Source organism: Pseudonaja textilis, chromosome 3 (genome assembly GCF_049901715.1).
Source record: "Pseudonaja textilis isolate UNSWEBS1 chromosome 3, rPseTex1.2, whole genome shotgun sequence".
NCBI classification, from domain to species: domain Eukaryota; kingdom Metazoa; phylum Chordata; class Lepidosauria; order Squamata; family Elapidae; genus Pseudonaja; species Pseudonaja textilis.
In genome coordinates, this window is record NC_141992.1 from 101,285,529 (window position 1) to 101,306,338 (window position 20,810).

Consider the following 20,810-nt stretch of genomic DNA (forward strand, 5'->3'; position numbering starts at 1 on the left):
GTTTTACCGTATACACAACCAAATACTGGAGCAATGGTAGGGCTCCGTCTGCTCTTAACTGCATCCAAAGGAATAAAGCAGGGAGCAGAGGGAGATTTTTAGAGGCACCAAAGCCATAAGAGGAAAGAGGGATCGGTAAGTCAGCTTTTCTGTATTGGGAGACTGACTCCTCTCAAGCAGTTACGTTGTCATTAGATCCAGAATAGTTAAACATATTGGCAACATTATTGTGCAGTTGCTTATTTAGGTTGTTGCTCTGTTTTGCTTCTGCTAACAGTAGTCTTGCTATCTGCTTGCTTGTTCCCCTACACACGTGCAAGCTCTCTCCATATTACGAGTATAAATATGCTACTGGAAGTGTCATCACTATCATCCCAAACTTTTTCTCCCTTCCTGTTTACATACAGATCAAACAGACTGTTTGTTCAGAAAAATAAACTCTATATTTCTCAATATCCTTCTTTCTTTTGCTAGGGTCACTTTTGTCTCAATTCCACTTTGGCTGCAGCCTCCAACAAATAGTCACTATTGTATTATTTGGGGCTATGGGGACCATGGCGGGGTCTCCAACCTTGGCAACTTTAAGAGTTGTGGACTTCAACTCCCAGAGTTCCTTAGCCAGTAAAGAGGAACTCTGGGAATTGAAGTCCACAACTCTTAAAGTCGCCAAGGTTGGAGTTCCCTGGACTATGGTATTATGCTTTCAGAATGTGTCAGACCTACCATCTCAGTCGCCTTTCACCTTTGCTTTGGTGCCAATCTGCCATGAGCTACGGGGAGGGAGCCAAACAGGAGGGGGGGGGGGAGGATCCCAGTTCACTGTTCCTGCTGGAAACCAAATTCAAGGACAACCATCCGCGAAGGAATGTAGCCACATACCAAGGATGACTGTTCCAACAACATCTAGTTTCAATATGATTGGACAATCAAGGGCTAATGGGGGGAGAGGATCTGGGAGGGGTAATTATGCTTGGGAATTTGGTGCACAAACCTGGCTTTGCCTTATTATACTACCCTTGACTTTTACTAAAGAATATCTTTCTCCGAAAATAGAGTCATAGATCATTCTTGCTTAGGGTTCAAGGCAAGGCAGATGTGACAGAATGACTACGTAGAAAGGGCTGGAAGCTCACAAATACAACAGGAAAGAGTTTCATAGGAATATGAAACTATCATGTGCATATATTATCAGTGTGTGACAAGGCATATGAATGAGCATATTGCTGATAATGAACAGATAAAAGTGTTACCAACCAAACATACTGCAAATATCTGCAGTTCTCTACTTCACTGTAATTGTTTACTTATTATATAATGTGCACTATAAGATAAAGTGCAGAAATTGTTCATAGAAAAGGCACAAGCTTGCCACTTTGCTTACCTGCAACACGGATGGTCACTTGGTGGGAGCTCCTATAAGTCCTGCTCAATCAAGCATCAAGTGATCTTTGCTGCTGCAATTAAGATGTGGTACAAACTTATGCAAGGCTCCTCACAAGCTGCAAGCCTGAGGTTTAATGGTATGTAAATGTTATTACTATGGATTTGTCGCACAGTCAGTCAAATGTTCAGACTGGATTTAGCATTTTTACCCCTATTGAGTCCTTCCCAGGTGTATGTTGATATTTAATGGTATTAAAGGTATTGTCACAGGATGTAAGTTGTTCTGAGTAAAACTCTATCTCTTTATCTCTAATATCTCTCTTTATTTCGTTATCTTTACTAGTTCTTTCTCTTCTATTCTGCTGTCTCCAGGTACTGCCAGTCCACTATCCAGATTTTTTTGTCTTTCTTATTGACAATTCTTAAGTCTAGGGTGTTGTTAATGTCTACGTGTCTATTGATGGCTAATCTGTCAGAGTGCGAGACTTCTAGAAATTCCCTGGTGGTTTTGGACTTGGCTTGGTGTAGGATGGCCACATTTTTCCAACTTAACTATGGTTAAGTCTGGCTATATGTCTTCTAAGTGCTAATTGGTGTTCATGGATGTGTTCTGCCAGTCTTGTGCCTGTCTGTCCCACAAAGTGGTTGTTGCAGCCAGTACACTATGTCGTAGATTACTCCTGTTTTTCTTCTGGGGTAGCTGGATCTTTTGCTTTGCTTAGGGTGTTTTGAAGGGCTTTAATTGGCTTGGGTGCTACTCTGATTCCACGTTATTGTAATAGTCTGTTGGTGGTTTCTGAGATATTTGTGATGTATGGCAGTGTAATTCTTTTTAGGGTTTGTGTTTGTTGAATATTGGCAGTTTCCAAAGAAGCAGTCCAGCCAAAGAATCTCGAAGACCATCCCCACCAACACCGACAGGGCAAGCCACTAGACTAGGATATAAACCAATAGCAAACCACATTACTAGCACTGATGATGTCACCTAGTTTGAGTAATGAAATGTCTGCAAGAAACCAAGTAAGCTCAGAGATCACCAAATACCCCTCATTTCAACCCTGAGCTACAAATATTCCCTGTTATTGGTTTGGTCTAGTGCAGCTAGAATTAGCCCTTTAGGTCTCTTTTTTTCAACCTTGCAGTTCTTAACCATTAGGTCTTGTTATTATCTGCTTTGTATGCTATTTTTTTTAGTGTACTGGCTATATAATACTTTGTCTTCCCAGGTTTCTTTTTTATTCATTTGTTCTTTTTTTGTAATGCAGTTTGATCTCTGTAGTATTCAATAAGCCTTTCTGGTGTACCAGCTTCAGTGCTTCTTCTTCACTGTCCTTCAGATATTATTCAGATGTCCTTTTTTCTTCTTCGCTGTTAATATTGTGGTTTGCTGCATTGTTACCGTGATGTTCAGACTGAATCTAGCATTTTTATCTACTTATCAAATGCATCCCAAGAACCTGGGATAGGCAGATGTGGATGTTTGATGGCATTACTATTATTTAAACTTAATTTTGCGTACTCAACTTTTTGTGTAATGGCTGGAGAACTCTGGGGGTTGATGTACATTCATCTCAAAGCTCCCAAGGTTGAGAAATACTGCTTTATAGAATTACTGTTGTATTGTTGTTTATTTTCAATTCTTTTCTACTTCTGAAATCACAATAAAAATGTTCAGCTTTCAGGGCCCACACATGTAAGGAAGCAAGAATTATGTAAACTTTGTTAGAATTAGGGGTACATATTGACTCATTGAAGCTTCAATAGGTATTTACAACTCTCATTTATTAGTGAACTCATCAAAGCAAAATATTTTGAATCACTTCTAGCAGTTCTTGCTATCTCAGTTGCCATTTTTGAAATAAACAGATTCCTTCTCATTTTCTGGTTGTTTATGTTCTTTCAGTACTTTCCCAGCCTCCTTACCAATCTCTCATACCAACCATTTAAACTGTATTGGAAATACAGCAAACGAAACTTTGAAAAGAAAGTAATAAGATGCTAGAATGATGAAACCCAATGAAAAACCTCAACTATAAAAATAATGCCATTAATAAAGAGTATTCTGGTATTACTTGGCAGGATTTTATAGAAACTACATACCTCATCACTAATAAGAAATTTAATTAATCCCAAACTGCACAAATGTAACCACTACTCAATTGCTTTAATTAAACTAATCTCCTAATTACTCATACTTCTTCTTCCTCTTGGAGCTAAAATTTACTTTGCTCTAATGAGATTACAGCGAAGAAAAGCAATGCATGTTAAAGTACATGGGAGAATAATCTATTTTTAGGAAAACTGCATTTCAAAATGAGGTAAATAAAAAAAAAGTTTCACGAATTGATATGGTGGCAATAATTGTGTGTGTGTGTGTGTGTGTAAACCATTATTCAAATGAAAATGTTTTCATACTATAGTAATATTCCACATTGTTCACTTACACTTTTTTTCTCTCTCAATCTTCCTTAATTTCCCTGTCTCTTGGGAACTGATCCTATCTTCAGGTAGTATAAAATTCTCCTGAACTGTATAAAGTGGTACATTTTTTTCTATTTTCTATAAAAAAATATAGTTACACATCTAAATGTAACTAGATATCTAAATATACATATTTTGGTACACAATTACAATATCTTTATCAGCTTTCCTAACCTGATGCTCTGCAACTCTTATAATCGCATAGCCAGCATTATTTCCTGGTACTAGGGATGAAATGCAATACATCTGAAGAGTATCAAATTGGGAAAAATTAATGAACTACAAATAAATGTCTCTTCAGAAATAGTGAGTTCTAAATTATCAGTAGGATATCACAGAAGGGTATCCAAACATATTCAAACACAGCACTAGCAATTTGTGTTGAATAAATAGTTGAAAATAAAATTAATTTAAATTAGATTTAAAATGAATACAAACATTGTATGGAATAATGTCTTCTAACTATAAAGAGATGTGATTTAAGAAACACAGTAGCCATCCTATTTAATTTAGGTGCTATAATTAATATAGGATTGTTGCCTAAAAGTTATTCTCTTTATCCAAATTCTTCCACTCATTATGCTTTTGTGAACCGAAAATTATCACTTATTATACACATATGCATGATATCACTGACATTTCCTGCTTACATGAACTAATTCTTTACTATAGGATATCTTATCCTTATTTTTAACCAAATTTCTCTTTAAATATTTCCCACATTTGCATATATTGACAATGTCTCAAGATCAATGAACCTTGTTATCCTATCTCATTAGCAACTTGTGTAACTAAAAATTTAGTAATATAAACTTCAATACACTTCAATACAAACCCTTCTTTAGTCCATTTCTTAATATCATGTGCTTAACAGGACAAGAAATGGCAGAAGACAGAAAGTTAAAGGTGCAAGGTAGGAATTAGAGAGAGTGGGGAAAAGAGAGAACAGCTATCCCTAGTGAGACATAACTAAGAACTAAAAGGCCAAAACAGAGGAAATTTCTTTATCCCACATGCTCCAACACAAGCCTAGTCATATACATCTTTGTAAAGGCTGCTCAACACATTTTTGCTGGTGCCTGCCTTAAGCCTTGTCCTCTCTGCCTACAAAACATCTAAGCTGTCTTTCCATGGCAAATAACTCTTTGCTGTAAAGCCAGAGGAAGAGCTGAAGCAGGTAACAGAGTGCAAGAAGGCAAGATGCTGGTGACCAAAACTCAACAGCTACATGAGACAACCTGAGTTAGGGCCGTCTTACCAGCATTATGGGCCCCAGGCAAAGCAGTATACTGGGGCCCCTATGACAACTACTCACAGGAATAAAAATGTAAATGGTCGATAAAATTAAACAAAAATTTGCATGTTAGTATTAATAAAAAATGCAGTAAAATGTAATAAACATGTTGCTGTATTTATATGATACAAAGTGCATTGAAGGGTTAACATACACAGGATTAGAATGGAGCCCCTTTCAAGATACATCAATTTTCAAGCAGTAACAAGTTGCTTGTTGGTAAAAAATTAAGTCTCAATATTTTAGAGCATTTCTAGAATTAATAAAACTTCCTTCTAGCATTCCTGTTTTCTTGTGACTATAATTCAAGTCGCATAACTGAAATAGTGGTATATTTGCTCACAATATTTTAAATAAAAATGTCAAAAAATAATATTGTGGGACAGCTAGGCAGATATTTCTTTTTTATAGAAGCAAATGCATTTTTATCCTATAGTCTTCAATCCAAAGAGTTCCTAGGCTACTTTGCAAAGATCAGAAAGAAGGTAATTCCTGCAGATTAGTAATTGTGAAGAAAAAGAAAAGAGGAAAAAACACAGCTAAAAGTTCAGCAGGTAGTATTTTAGTAAATAATGGAACTGAAGCACAATAAAGGTCTGCTGATTTCTTTCTCTCTGGTAGCCTCAACTGGTACCGTGTTTCTCATAAAATAAGGCCAGGTCTTATATTTTTTGAGCCCCGAAAAAATGGCTAGGCCATCTTTTCGGGGGTGACTTAATTCCCCCCCCTTGCATCCTCATCTAGAGCGCCCCGCGGGCAGCCTCACCACCAGCTGCTCCTAATGGGTGATCATGGCGAAGCGCAGAGAGCTCCCTACTCCCACCAAACACCTTTGCTGCAGACCCAAGACCTCTGGCACCCGCCGCTGTTGCTTTCCCTTCTGCCCATTCCACCGCCACATTTGGAGCTGCCACTTCTGTGTTTGGAGTGCCGCTGCCATTTGGAACACCACCATCATGTTTGGAGCTGCCACTTCTGCGTTTGGAGCTGCCGCCGTGTTTGGAGTGGCGGCGGCGCTCCAAATGGCGGTGGTGCTCCAAACAGCGGCAGTGCTCCAAACGCGGAAGCGGCAGCTCCAAAGGCGGCAGCAGCTCCAAATGTGGACATGGCAACTCCAAACAGCAGCAGTGCTCCAAACAGCAGTGGGGTTCCAAACGCGGCAGCAGCTCCAAATGCGGAAGCGGCAGCTCCAAACAGCGACAGTGCTCCAAACAGCGGCACCGCTTCAAATGTGGAAGCAGCAGCTCCAAACGCAGTGGCAGCTCCAAATGCAGAAGCGGCAGCTCCAAACGGCAGCGGTGCTCCAAACAGCAGTGGTGCTCCAAACGTGGAAGTGGCAGCTCCAAACGCGGCGGCGGCATGGGTAGAAGGGAAATCAACAGCGGCGGGCACTGAAGGTCTTGGGTCTGCCGCAAAGGTGCTTGGCAGGAATAGGGAGCTCTCCGCGCTCTGCCATGATCACCCATTAGGAGCAGCTGGTGGCGAGGAATTGCTGCCCACGGGGCGCTCCTAATGGCAAGTCTCCCTGCCCTTCCCCCATTTTGCATGTTTTAAAATAGGCCTAAATTTGGGGGTAGGGGCTTAATTTTATGCCTAGAAAACATGCTGGGTCTTCCTATTGGGGGAGGTCGTATTGCTGGAGAAACACGGTAGTTGGAAGAAATGCTCTATCGATACCCAATGGAGTTGTTAGCTACTACTTCCTCTCTCATTCTGAAGGCATCAATAATAGAAACTGGCAGCTAGAAGCTTTATTGCAGCTTCTTCTAGCTTATAGAAAAGGTGATATTTAATTATAATTCTACAGAACACATCACATTTTGATCTATTTGGTTAATATAAATTATTTAAATGAAGTTTATCTACAAGCTATAGTTATCATGTTCTTGAATAGAGCAACACTATTTTCATAAAATAACATTAAGAGTTAAGACATTCAATTAGTTACTAATTATCCTGGCAGCGTTTCACAATTTCCATCATTCTCTAGCGTTAATAAACAAATTAGCAAAGCCTGCAGAACATGGTTTCAATAATTCTTTCTTTTCCATCTGTAGCCATAGAAGACATTACTACTGTATTTTCCTTCAGATAAAGAATTAACCTGTTGATTCTATGGGGGATGCATGATGCGGCTCTGCTCTCCCCTTATGCTGCTGCTGTGTGAAATAGCAAGCAACATAACACCTTTTTTGCAGGGCAGCATTGGTGGATATTCCTCTGGAATATTTTTCTCTGTAACGCCTGGCTGGATCTATCCCATTTACAGACTTCCTCTGCCAGACCAAATTTGGTTCTGTGCTTTCACTTTTCAAAAATATATCCAGCCGAAAGACAAAGTCCTGAGCTTTTCTTTCCAACATTCTATTGGATTAGAAAGAATAAAGAGAGAGAAACAAAAGTGAACAGTAAACATATATTAAAGCAATGATAACACTTGATCGAGTACCGCACCAACGTGCCTACCATCCCTGTCTTGATGTTCCATTTTATTCGTATCTATTTCATGTATTAATAATCATGTTTATAGTTATATATATATTATCAAATGCATGCTTGACAAAATAAAATAAATAAATAAATATAGAATTGATGTTAAGGAGAAATCCTACAGGGAATGTCTTATCTGACTCTTTCCAATCTTTCAACAGCAGCTCCACTTAGGTCATGTGACTGAAGAGGACTTAAGAATGGGACACTTAACTATATATGAAGCTGCTGCTTTGAATGAACCAGGGGTTTTTCTGGTCCCCCGCCTTCTTGCTTTCAGCTGGAACCCACCCATGTGCAATCGCCCTTCTGCTGGGCTCTCTACAGTGCTAAATTTGGTGCTGCTTTCTTCTCTTTGGGAAAGTTATCCTGCTGATATACACTTAGACTGACAAGAGTTCTAGAACTCTACACACTTATTTTCCAACATTTGGTTGTATGTGAAGAGACTAAAAAGTTAAGAAAATATTGTAACAAATTAACACTTTTAATAATTTGACTGTAGTATATTCCAAGTTAATCTCAGATAAGGATAGGGATTTCTATTTAGTTCTACCTCAAGATTCTAGGCATCGAATTTTCCTACCTGAACTTGAAATGGACATGAAACCAATGCACCTGAGTGAAAACTTAATTAGTCTCCAGACAATTCCCAACTCATAAAAACCACAAAGATAAGCTAAAGTAAAGTAAAACATCACTTGCCCATCTTTTAGACCTGAGTTTTAAATACAGTAAGTATCTTAAGTAAATTCAGACCTTGAATATTATTTCCACTCCATGAATCTCCTTTGGCAATAGGAAAAGCATTGTCAAAAAGGTACTGAGAGTTTAGTCCTATGGGAACAAATTCTCTCTTCCAATTTATTTCAGAGATATAATTTCACATTCATAGATGCATTTTCATTCTAAATATCCTGTAAGATTATTGAAAATATAGCAAAATGCAGAGCTTTATTCAGTACATATCAGACATTGCTCTAGATCTCGCCGAAATATTTTCTGAAACTTGTATAAATTAAGAAACCAATTTTGCTTTTCTTTTATTATTACCACAACTGAGTACAAAAATATATTTTACTGCAAAAGTTACAGAAAGATTTTCACGGTATGGACTGTCATGAAATAATAAATTACAATGCTGACACTAAAAATGTGGGCCACATGTGAAAACTCAATAACAACTTGAGCTGAGATTTTTAATATGGTTTACTAATATTTTTGGAGGAAACCCTATACAAAACTAAGCTATATAAATCACGCTGGTTTTAGTGAAACTAAATGGGATTATGCATTCTCAATTGTTCTGTAGAAATCAAAAGACATTGCTACATTTTAGTTGGTTCCTGTCCAACATTTTTAATTACCAAAATCTAGATACAAATGCCTTTTATCTGAGTTTCAGAATTTCCATACTATTATATAGCAAAGTACTAAGATTTTGACTTGCATTTGGCATTAATACCTTAGAATCTGAATAGGATTTTTTCAGAAAAACCAAAAGGTCTTTACAGTCAACTGAAAAATTATTTATTCCAGTATTAAACAACGATTTAATAATAGTTTAGGAAAACCATGTGATACAGAATACAAAATGTACACTTTAAAACCATTTTATATACATATTAAATGCATGCTCTGACTGAACAGCAAAAATGTGCCCAAACAATTGGATCACAGACTCCAAAAGAACAAAAGAACACATTGGTTCATCTTGATATACATTAGAAAAAAATTAAAATGTATTCCTCCACAAATAAGCATTTTAAAATAATATACAGTACTTATATTACTACCACAGTTTTTTACATATTCATAAGTGACAATTTTGTTATTAAAGATAGTCTCGGTTTAAGTTCAGTCTGCTGGAAGCTTTACTTGCATTTACTAGTTCCCACTCATCACCATTCCAGCAATGTTTTCTTACTGTTGCAAAATATAATTTGTGTTTACAATGGATATTACTTCTTCAAATTTTATGCTGTCAACATACAAATATTACAAAGCCTATATATCAGATTGTACATGATTGCCTATTTTTTTTCCTTACATGGAACAAGAGTTAGCCCGTTTTCTAGGAACAGGCTCTCGAACCACGCTGTCTTTTTTACATATACAAACTGAGCATATTGTCTCTGACAATCTCCAAAGTCCCAATCTAAAAACACTATTTGACAGACTATATATTACACAGTTACAAAAACTATTGCTAATAGCAAGCCAGGTTGTTAAAAAAGAGAGTGCTGGATTTTCCAGCACTTTAGTGCTTTCTAGCATGAAATATATAATGTAGGGCAGCCAGAGTACATAAAACACACTGGTTATACGAAATAAAACCATAGCATAGCGGCTATCTGGGCCATGTCCAGTTTCTTCAGCAGTATCTACTTCATGACTAGGAAACCGAGCTCTCCTGTCATTTATCTCTTTGGTGTGCTGCCGGCAAATTTTGAAAATGTGGAAATATGTAAAACAGATTATAAAGGCAGCTGGAGCATAGAGTAAGCACACAATAAATCCAGTAAAATAGGCATTGGTGAGCCAAGAAGCTGCACACCATTCAAAAATGTCTCCATGATAACCTGGCTTTCCCCAACCAAAATAGGAAGGCAGGAAGATAAGTCCCGAATACAGCCAAATCAAAATAATGCAGATCCTCAATCGACAGGGAGTGACCAACTGGTTATAGGAGAGTGGTTTTGTGATTGCAAGGTAGCGATCCACACTAATGAAAGCAAGGCAAGCCATAGAAACACTTTTCAATACAGAGATGACATACACAAAAATTTGACAAGTTAAGGACTCATGAACACCTACAGAATAGTGAAGCAATGACAAGGTAGGAATTAAGCAACTAATCCCAACAAAAAGATCAGCATATGCCATAGTCTGAATAAAGTAGCTGGTAGTATAATGATGCAAAAGTGGAGCACAGTGAATGACAAAAATTACTGTTAAGTTACCAGTAATAATTAAAAATGTTAGTAAGATAATAACAATAGTCTCAAGGATACAAATGTCAATGCCACTATAATGTCCAAATCCAAAAGGGCAGGATAGATGCTCAGATACATTCACATTACTATCATTCATATTCAGATTCTTCCATTCAGTCCACGTGAACTGGTTCATAGTTTGTATTATTTGACAATATAGTCAGAATTCCAGTTACTAGCGATCCATTGTTCACCTGCTATTTTTTTTTCCTGTGGCTCAGTTTCTCCATGTAAATATTAACATTGCTTCTGAATAGCCAGCACTGAAATCTAGAAAGCAAGCAGAAAGGCCACCATCCAGCTTCTTCCTGTACTCCTTCCTTTCTCAGCAAAGCACAAGGCACTTTTAAACAAAACCAATCATTCAAACTACACTTTTGAAAGGCAGAAATACAAAAATAGCAGCGTGGGAAGAAAAGAAATACACAATGTTGCAGTTAAAAATTCTAGAAGTACATTTTCCTGGGGAAGGGAGGAATTTTTTAAAAAGGAAGCCATGGCAAAAAAAATGCTCCATATACTATTTTGATCATAATGTTCCTTGTATCATCTTAATCTGCGTTTGTATGGATATTGTTCTGAACCCATGAATGCAAACTAGGTTCATTAGTCTTTGGTAATAATGTGTTAAGAAATATAGTTAAAGTAGTAACTGATATATGAAGACTCCTGTCATCCCTTTGATGAATTAAATCTTCTCTGTTTAGTTAAGAAGATAAAATATAATAAAGAAAAGGCACACAGTGGCGTAGTGTTAGAGTTTTAACAGCCAATTCAGTTTGAAACACTTTGCCAACCTTAATGTGAAAATCTCAGCAAGATAATCCAAGCTTCTCACAGAATACAAAACTTGCATTTAATGTCAGGAAAAACAAAGTGAAATCATTGACTTCTGAAATAAGGCTACAACTGCAACAACATAGAATCATTATAGTGAAGTTCATAGCTCTGTCCCAGTCACTTCTCTCCTCTATAGCAATCTCCATATTTTTTTTCATATGTTCAACACAGTGCTATCATTAACTCTCATCTACATTTTTTCTGAGAAGCTAATGAAATGTTGATTTAACAAGAAAAGCTGTCATGGTACAGTATTATTCCATTTATTTTCTGGATTCATTTTCTCAGTTGCTGTGTGTGTATTTTCTTTAGTAATTAAATAACCATCTGCTTTCAAAGGCTTGTATGATGTGGCAAAACATTAACATATTCATTACATTTGCAATAATGACAGATCCATGGGTTACAAAAGTTCTTTCAATACTCACTAATAAGCAGGCATTCGATACATGCAGCAGTCTTACTTTCTAACCTATTTCTACACAAATCAAATGCATTTTTAATTAAAGATCCAAAAAAAAGCAAATAATCCAGTCTTAAAAAAATAAAAATCCAAAGTCACTTCAATTTTATATTAAAGCTCAGGTGAAGGGCTCTTTTTTTTTCCTTTTCCTTTTTAAAGTCCTGGAATCACACTTGTGCTATTTAATAGTCCATGGTGTGGAATTCCTTTCATGAGAGGGAGATTAAGTATTTTCTCTGCTCCTGCTGCAGCAATGGAATAGAAGACATCCTTTTCTAAGTTTCACGCCTCATGTTCCTTATCACCACGAAGTGCTGAAAATCCTTATTTTTAATGCCATCCATAACATGTTGCCTATGATATGCTTCCGTAAGCAGTCCAAACTACTATAAAATTAGTACTGATTGCATTCTCTTCCCGAAGCAATAACGTGTATTTGGTAATACACTAGCTTTTGTCTCAAAATGAGGTGCAGATGCTATCCTGCTCGCTGAAAGAGTGCTCTTTCTATTCTTTACATGTTTCCGTGTGATATTACAGTTTTCACCCTAAGTCTGCCCCTCCTCTTCATCCTTAGCTGATGCAGAAAAACCCACCATCAGGAAGGTGACTCGGTCCTTCAGTCCCAGTCAAAAGCACAGCCAATGGCTATTACAGCTGAAGCTGTCACTAGGTAACAGTTGCCAGGCACAATGCTAGCTTATACCCTTCCACAGCAATCCATGAATAAGGATGACAAGGGAAGATAATGAAAATGACCACCCAAATTAATATATTGCAAACTGTAGGAACAGAGACGTTTTTGTCGGCTATATTCTTCCAATTAACAAACCATAAAATATTCATTGGGGTAACACTACAATGCTCCATCACCAAAGCCATTTTTACTGAACTATATACCGGAACAGCACCAGTTAGCAAGTCAAAGTAATTTAATTCTTACTGACAACAATTGTCTATTAATTATTAAACTCACCAAAAATAACAAAAAATTCCTGTAGTCAGCTGACATTTCAAATTTGGATCATGATAACAACTATAATGAAAGCAAACATGTAAAATGTATTATAAAAACATCCATTCATTTATTTCCATGAATGCTCATGGTAAATAATGATAATAATCAAATTCTCAACACATGCTACATTGCAAAACCTAAGATTACTATATATTACCCAAATTTACAGAATCTTAATAGCACTATAAAATTGCTCTTAGTGTAATAGCCTAGTAATTGCATCATTAAAGATCCTAAAATTATATCAAATGCAGAAGTTGTTTGTTTTCTTGCAATAAAATGCTCTGATGTTAAATAACTATATTGTTTGCCTTTATTGGGTTGCTAACACCTTTTACTGGAATACTTAGTATTTTATAAATAGGTTTAATATGAGTGAATTGCTATGTTCCAAAGACTTCATTTATTTTATTTCTATTTTTAAACAATTACTATGGCTAACTATCTTACAATAGTGACTCCCAACAACCAGAATTAAAGCAACATGATCCCTGATATCTAAGGTATACAATATGTCTCAAAGAGAAAAAAAAAACATCAAGAGTGGAGTTCACCTAATCCTCTGGCCCAAATACCTGGGAAATGGGCATTGATACTTACCTGATGCACCCGTTCTTGGTGAGCTGTGAAGAACATCAGTCTCCTCTTGAATAGGCTAGGCTTAATTGGCAGGACGCTCCTCCTCCTCTACGGGACCCCTCCCTAGCGTCCCCCAGGTTTTGGCAAAGTCGAAGTGTTGAAACTTTCTATACTTTACCCTATCTAACGTGTGGCCGGAATAGTGCCCCACCAGACGGAATAAGGATGGGGCTGGATGCTCTTCACAGCTCATGGAGAACAGGCGTATCAGGTAAGTACCAATGCCCATTCTCCCCTGAGCTTTTCAGAGCATCTAGTAGTGGGACATACCAAAGCTTGGACTGTCCTACGGGAGGATCTCCATCTGGTTAGAAGTCCCTCGTTGGTCCCTGTGGACACTTTGTAAAACCCTCCTACCAAATGCAGCCTCGGCAGAGGCATAAACATCAATTTTATAGTGTCTAATGAAGGGCGATGGAGAGGCCCAGGTTACCGCCCTACAGATCTCATGTAGTGGTGCCTGTGTGACCCATGATGCCAAAGTCGCTGCACTCCTGGTAGAATGGGCTGTTATATCTCTGGAAACTGGCAGTGATTGCATCTCGTATGGTTTAGCAATCATGGCCCTCAACCACCTGCCAATTGTTGAAGAGGAAATGTTACATCCTTGAGTGGTAGGTTGAAACGAAATAAACAGAGCCTCTGATTTTCTAAAATTTGCAGTGCAGTCTATATAAGAGTGTAAAGCTCATTTCACATCAAGTTGATGCCATTGATGTTCGAGTCTATGGTTTGGCCTTGGGCAAAAGTTAGGAAGGCACTCTTGTGCCCTGTGGAAAGCCGAGTTAACTTTTGGTATGAATGTTGGGTCAGGTTGAAAGACCACTCTGACGGTATGGAAAGTGCAAAGGTCCTGTCTCACTGATAAAGCTGCAAGTTCGGAGATTCTTCATGCTGAAGTTATTGCGACTAAGAAGACCACCTTATAGGTTAGGAAGCAGAGACTTGTAGTCCTTAGGGGCTCAAAAGGACCATTTGTGAGTGCAACTAAGACTTTGTCAAGGTAGTTGTGTGTTGCTGGGGGATGCAAACAGGTCGATGACTGGTTGGCCAAACCTCTGGGTTGCTTCCCGAAAAAGATCTGGATGTAGGCACCATTCTGCCTGATCTACCATGGCCCAGCCAATCTGCCTGGGTATTTGACCGACCCGAGATGTTCTCCGCTTTGATGGAAAGTAAGTTGATCTCGGTCCAAAGGCACAATCTCTCCACCTTCTTCATCAGCTGTCTCGAATGGATACCCCCTGCTTGTTGATATGGGCCTTTGTCGTAATGTTGTCTGTCAGGATGAGGATGTGCTTGGACCGAAGCTGCGGGAGGAAGCTGTGAAGAGCCAGGTGGACTGCTTTGAGCTCCAACCAATTTATGCTGCACAATTGCTCTGGTATGGCCCAACGCCCTTGTGCTGTGTGACACTGGTAGTGAGCCCCCCAGCCAAAGAGACTGGCATCCGTCGTGATGGTGGCTCTGTGGGGGTCTTTGAAATGACAGCCCTTGTTGATAGATGGGACAGTCCACCAATGAAGTGATCTCAGCACCCTTGGTGGAGGTGTGACTCGGGCGTTGGTGGTGTCTCTTCCTGACCTGTTAGTACGGCAGCAACTACCATTGCAGGGTTCTAGCGTGGAGCAGGCCCAGGGAACAAAAGAGATGCTGGAGATCATTTTCCCCAGTAATTTAGATAAGAGAGCTAGGGGCACTCACTTGATGGTTCTGATCTCCTGAGATAGTTGTCTGCCTGTCTGGTGAGAGGAAGTCCTTACCATCCATCATATCAATAATGGCTCCCAGGTGAACTAGCCGGGTAGAGGGAGTTTGGTGACTCTTAGCCCAGTTTATAGAGAAACCATGTTGTTGAAGGGACTGCAAAGTAATAAGAGTATCTGATTTGGCCTGTTGACAGGAAGATGACAAAATTAAAATGTCATCAAGATAACACTGTAGCCTGACAGAAGCATTTCTGAGATGGGTGGCCAGGGCTGCCAGAACCTTAGTAAAAGTCCTGTGGGGCGGAAGCTAGACCAAAAGGGAGGGCGACATACTCAAAGTGTAGATTAGAATAGCAGAATGTGGGGAATTTACTGTGGGAAGGTCGAATTGGAATGTGTAAATATGCCTCTGTGATGTCAATTGATGTTAGGACGTCACCCTGTCTAATGCTAAGTAAAATAGATTGTAGGGTGGTCAGTTGAGACGTTTCAGGTCTAAAATTGCCCTCCATCACCCTGAACTTTTCGGCACCACAAAGTGTGAATAAAAACCTTTGCCCTGTTGGTCTGGTGCCACTGGTCAAATGGCCCGGATCTCCAATAGCGGTTGATAGCTGTTTGTATAAGAGATCTTTTATCAGGGTTCCTAGACCTTGGGCATCTCATGAAAAAGTTCGGAGGGGTGGATTGGAACTCCAGACCCAACCCAAATCTAACTGTGTCCCTGACCCAGGAATCAGACGTGGAGGAATCCCACTGGTCAGCAAAAAACTTTAGCCTCCCACCAATGGGGGCATCTTGGTAAGAATTATTTAGGGCGGCGGAAGCCCCTGGTTCCTGCTCCCCTGAATTGCCTCTTGGATTGCCCTCCCTGTCTATTCCTGTCCCCAAATTCAGACCTCTCAGATTGCTGTACCTGCCGGTATCCAGAGGACCTTTGGAATCTCAGGGAATAGGGTCCCTGATAGAAGGGACGAAAGGAACCTCTCCAAAAGGGTTGGGGATTCCTGGTGTCTGACTTCCGAAAAAGAGAAGGAAGGATCATTTTTTTGTTCCTCGTTTCTATGAAGAGAGGATCCAAGGCTCTGCCAAACAGCTTTTCACCCGATAGAGGTGCTGAGGCAAGCTTCCACTTGTGTTTGGTGTCAGCTTGCCAATGCCTGAGTCAAAGTAGCTGCCTTGCTGATACTTGCAGTGTGATGGCTCTAGAGGAAAATTTTACCGCATTAAAAGTTGCATCCGACGAAAATTCTGCTGCAGCAATCAGTTTGGCAATGTCCTGGTGTGCTCGTATATTGGAGGATGGGATGGTCTCCTGCAGGTGGCGAAGCCATCTGAGGGAAGACCACATGAAAAAAGATGTGGCTGTGGTCGCTATTATAGCCCACGTGTCAGATTGATGAGCCTTGCAAAGAGCTAGTTCTCCCTTCTTATCTTCTGGCTTAAGCACCTCCTCCGATTCATTGGGAATAGCAGAGGGGGATTCCGAGGCCACTATCGGATCATCAACTGAGGGTGTGTTTAAGAAATTGGAAAATTCAGGAGCAAGGTTATAAAATTTCCTATCATATACCGTAGGGGCAGGAAACACTACTGCGGAAGCCCACTGTTTCTGTAGTAAGTCGGAAAACATCTGTGGGACTGGTATTATGTCAGCTTCATTTATATGCTAAGAGAAAATTAAATCATCTGCCTCCTCCTGTGAAATTGGTTGTTGCGAAGATGTAGTCGCTTTATCAAGGCACGCAGTTGTCTTGGCCTTGAATAAAAGTGATCTGAATAACTGAGGGTGGGATAGTCCCGTGAAAGTTGGATGGTCAGGAGTGAGGCCCTCGTCATCGGACATGCCCCTCTCCAGTGGTTCCACCTCTGACAGAGCCGGATCGATGTCATGAGCTGACCCTCTCTCTAGTTGGTCCATTTGTTCTTCTTGATTCCCCTCTTCCTGAAGCCCCTGGGGAGGCATGCCTGGGAAGATAGAAAATTCCCCTTGGGGAGGTACCTGAGGAATTTGCTGGTCCATCCCGGTTAGTGACCATCCTGAGTGAGATTCACATTCCGAGATAGTGGACTATCTTCTGGCCCATACAGACTGCTGAATGCCAGCTGCAATCCCGTCATATTGCCAGTTCCATCTATGCCCTCATCCTGGGGGGAACATCCTTGGGGAAGGGATCCTCTTGGTGGAAGTTGGCCGCCGTTGGAGTAAATGTGGCCTCAGGGGCCCACCGTCATACGGTTGCTGTCATTGAGGTACCAGGAGAAAGTTGCCTAGCAGAATTACGCCTGGATGGAAGAGAAAGATCCAGGGGAGGAGGAGGGGCCCGGGAGGCTCGAGGGGGAGATGGGCCTGGTGAAGTCCATTCTGTCTCCCACATATGCTTCAATTATTTCTCTATAGCCTGATGGCGTCTATGGGTGTCCTTTTCCTTGGCCTTTGAAGGCCTCTTGGAAGCTTTGGATTTGCCCAGGACCCTGGTCATTGCTCTGGAGGTAGAAGCCCTTGAGCCATTGCTGCTTGCCATTTCCACTATAAGATTTGTCAATGAGGCTTTAAAGGTGGTTGGCACATCCAGGGACCTGCTCCAAAAAGATGCAGAGGACCCTTATAAATTATTTAATCCCTGTTATTGTTGTTGTTGTATTATTGATCTCTAATCCAATCAATTTCAATTCGAATCCAATTAGCAACACTTCTTCATGCCAGAAGTAGATGAGTAACACTGGCCTGCAACAGCTGCCCTGCACAGGCGGACTTAGGCCTTGGTGCTCGCTGTTGAGCTGCTGGACTTTTATTCTGTGAGGATTAGCTAAAAAAATCAGATCCTCTGCCCCAGAGTTTTGGAGTCAGAGGTGCCAATCCCTTGGTCTCTACGAGGGAAACCCAGTAAGGGGAAAAAGCCTCTCATGGTGTATTTTTTTTATTTTGATTAATGGTGAATGGATTCCATACAGTCCTCAAAATGGCGCCTGCCCGTTTGGTGCGGCTAAAATTGTCCAGCAGCTAGTTCCCATCTAAATCACTGTTCTGAACAGCGAAAAGAGACTATGCGGGAAAGGATAAGCAGTGCTTATGCCGCCAATCCCCTTAGGTGTTTTGAGGGGGAAAAGCCTCAGCCGTTTATGAGCCGAACATGAGGCACGCACACTGTTCGGAAAGGCTCTTGTTAACGATCGGGAAGATAAGGGCTGTGGATTAGAGGCTTCCGCCTGAAACTGCTCTTGGAGTGCTGCGATCACTCCCCCAAAAGAGGATAATGAGCCCTGGCGGCTGCGGGCTTTCAAATGGTAATTTGATCTCTTTGAAAGTCTATCTCCTCTAGAGAAGCGCAACTAGCCCCGGCGGCCACGTGGTAATAAAACCATCGGAGGCTATTGGGACTCCTAGATGACAAAGGGAGTCCTTGAGTTAACTGAAAAAAGCAAACCTGATGTTTGAATCTCTGTCGTTTTAGCTGCTATTCCGGCCAATCTGGAAAGCTACCTATTCCAATAAAGGCTGAGCTAAGAACTGGGGGACGCTAGGGAGGAGTCCCATGAAGGAGGAGGAGTGTCCTGCCAATTAAGCCCAGCCTATTCAAGAGGAGACTGAAGCACCTCCCACTACTGGATGCTCTGAACAGCTCAGGGGCGAAACCCAGGTCTTTAGAGCCTTATCAAAGGTTAACATCTGTATCTCCAGTGGGGAATGCTGTTCCACAGGGCAGGTGCTGCCATAATGAAGGCATGACTTCTGGATCCAACAGGGTGATACTGTTGGGTTAAAGGGACCCAGAGCATGTCCTCCCCAACAGACCTGATTGGGCGGGCAGAAACAATAGGACAGATGGTTCCTCGAAGAGTCTGGTCATGTGCTATGCAGGGGTCTATTCACATCTTGAATCATACCCATAAGTCTATATGTTGTATGGTTTTCTCTCACATACTTTGTTAGCACTTTCATCATCCTCATTCTCATCTACCTTCTACCTCAGACAAAAAGCTTCAAATACAATATTTAGAGGAAATCTTTCCCTTCTAGACCTGTTTAAAGGAGACTCTCATAGTCTGGAAAATGTGTTCTATAGTGTTTTTCCACTAGGCATTCCAATGTTTGTTCATTTTGCTTGAAAATGTAGCTTCAGTTATCTACCTTTTTAATCACATAGTATTATTTTTAAAAGTTTAATTTTAAAATTTGTTTTATTTTAAGCTAGTTTAATTTATGAAATTTGTAGTTTAGCATCCTCAAATAATATTTAATGTTTAGGGTCTATAGGCGGAAAACATCATCCCATCATATATATTTGACACTTTGCAAATTTCAGGATATTTTGACAGACAGCAGTATTACTGATTACTGTAATTCAACTACAACTCTGGAATCAAAGTTATTTAGCAACATATATTTAATTAAATTATGCCAGAAATGAAAAATATCTTTTGTACCCTTTGGAAATCCTTACTACACATAACCCTAGAGAACAGGCAGATTATAGATTACATCTTTTTCAACAAGTAATAACATCATTGCATTTATATAAAAAAGGCCTGTGTAAATATTTATGATGGGGAAGCAGTGCAATTAATAATTTATTTAAACATCTTTCTACAGTGCCCAACAACTGTTCCATTTAGGAAAGATGTTACCTGTACAACATGCATTAACTCAACTTTGAAATTTGATATTTTCAGATGTTTATACTACTTTAATATTTATCCTATCTCATGGGAACTGGCATCTGGATAAACAAAGTAGATATTCTGTATTAAGATATGTCACTCAGCATTAGAAAGAAAAACATGCTCCAATTAGTTAACAGTCTGCAGAATTGATCAATATAGCAATAGCATTTAGACTTATATACCTCTTCACAATGCTCTTATATACCTTATATACCTCTTCACATTAGAAAACTGTTATTTGAAACTGTTATTTGTCCTAAGTACTTAATTTTAGTGACATTAAACTGAAATGTTAAGACAGAAGTAGGCAAAAATGAAATATCTTTGTGTATGCCTAATCAAAATTATTCAAGGTTTAACACAATTGTGCTATACTGGCAAATGTGAGGAATAGTAAACTTGGATTTTATACAGAATAAAACATGTCTTATTTAACTTGGCCTTCCTAAAGTTATTTACAGCTGAAGCATGTAATCTCTTATACGGTGCATAACATGGCCCAAGTTGACAACTATGACAACTATTCAAAATTAGAAATTGTGCAATCCAAATATTAAGAAATGTGCTCCAGATATGATCCTGTGTCTCCAATATTGATCGTCATTGTGGAACAGACAATGAAGATCAACTTGAAAATCTAGTTAATCTTCTTTATGTATTGAGTGAATCAACATTTTTCCTCATAGGATCTCATAAGATTAGAAGATAATATCTTCTAGATCAGAGGTCCCCAACCACTAGTCTGTAGCCCACTAATGGGCCATGATCTGTTTGCAACTAGGTGTGGAAATGCTGGGTGAGCATGCGTGCACAACCCCACTTGTGTGAGCAG

At 39.7% G+C, this 20,810-nt stretch overlaps 2 protein-coding genes across 2 annotated transcripts in view; both read right to left on the reverse strand.

Annotated features, from left to right (window-relative positions):
• The window catches only part of RABGAP1L (RAB GTPase activating protein 1 like), a 169,612-nt gene that overhangs the window by 89,205 nt on the left and 59,597 nt on the right, over nucleotides 1-20,810 (reverse strand). The window lies entirely within an intron of this gene.
• On the reverse strand, nucleotides 8,641-12,607 carry GPR52 (G protein-coupled receptor 52). The gene has a single exon (XM_026703357.2). It carries the CDS (start codon nucleotides 10,778-10,780, stop codon nucleotides 9,695-9,697), a length of 1,086 nt encoding a protein of 361 aa, XP_026559142.1. The 5' UTR covers nucleotides 10,781-12,607; the 3' UTR covers nucleotides 8,641-9,694.

Excerpts from the sequence above, each read along its gene's own strand:
- GPR52 (XM_026703357.2), bottom strand. The coding sequence starts at position 10,780 with ATGAACCAGTTCACGTGGACTGAATGGAAGAATCTGAATATGAATGAT.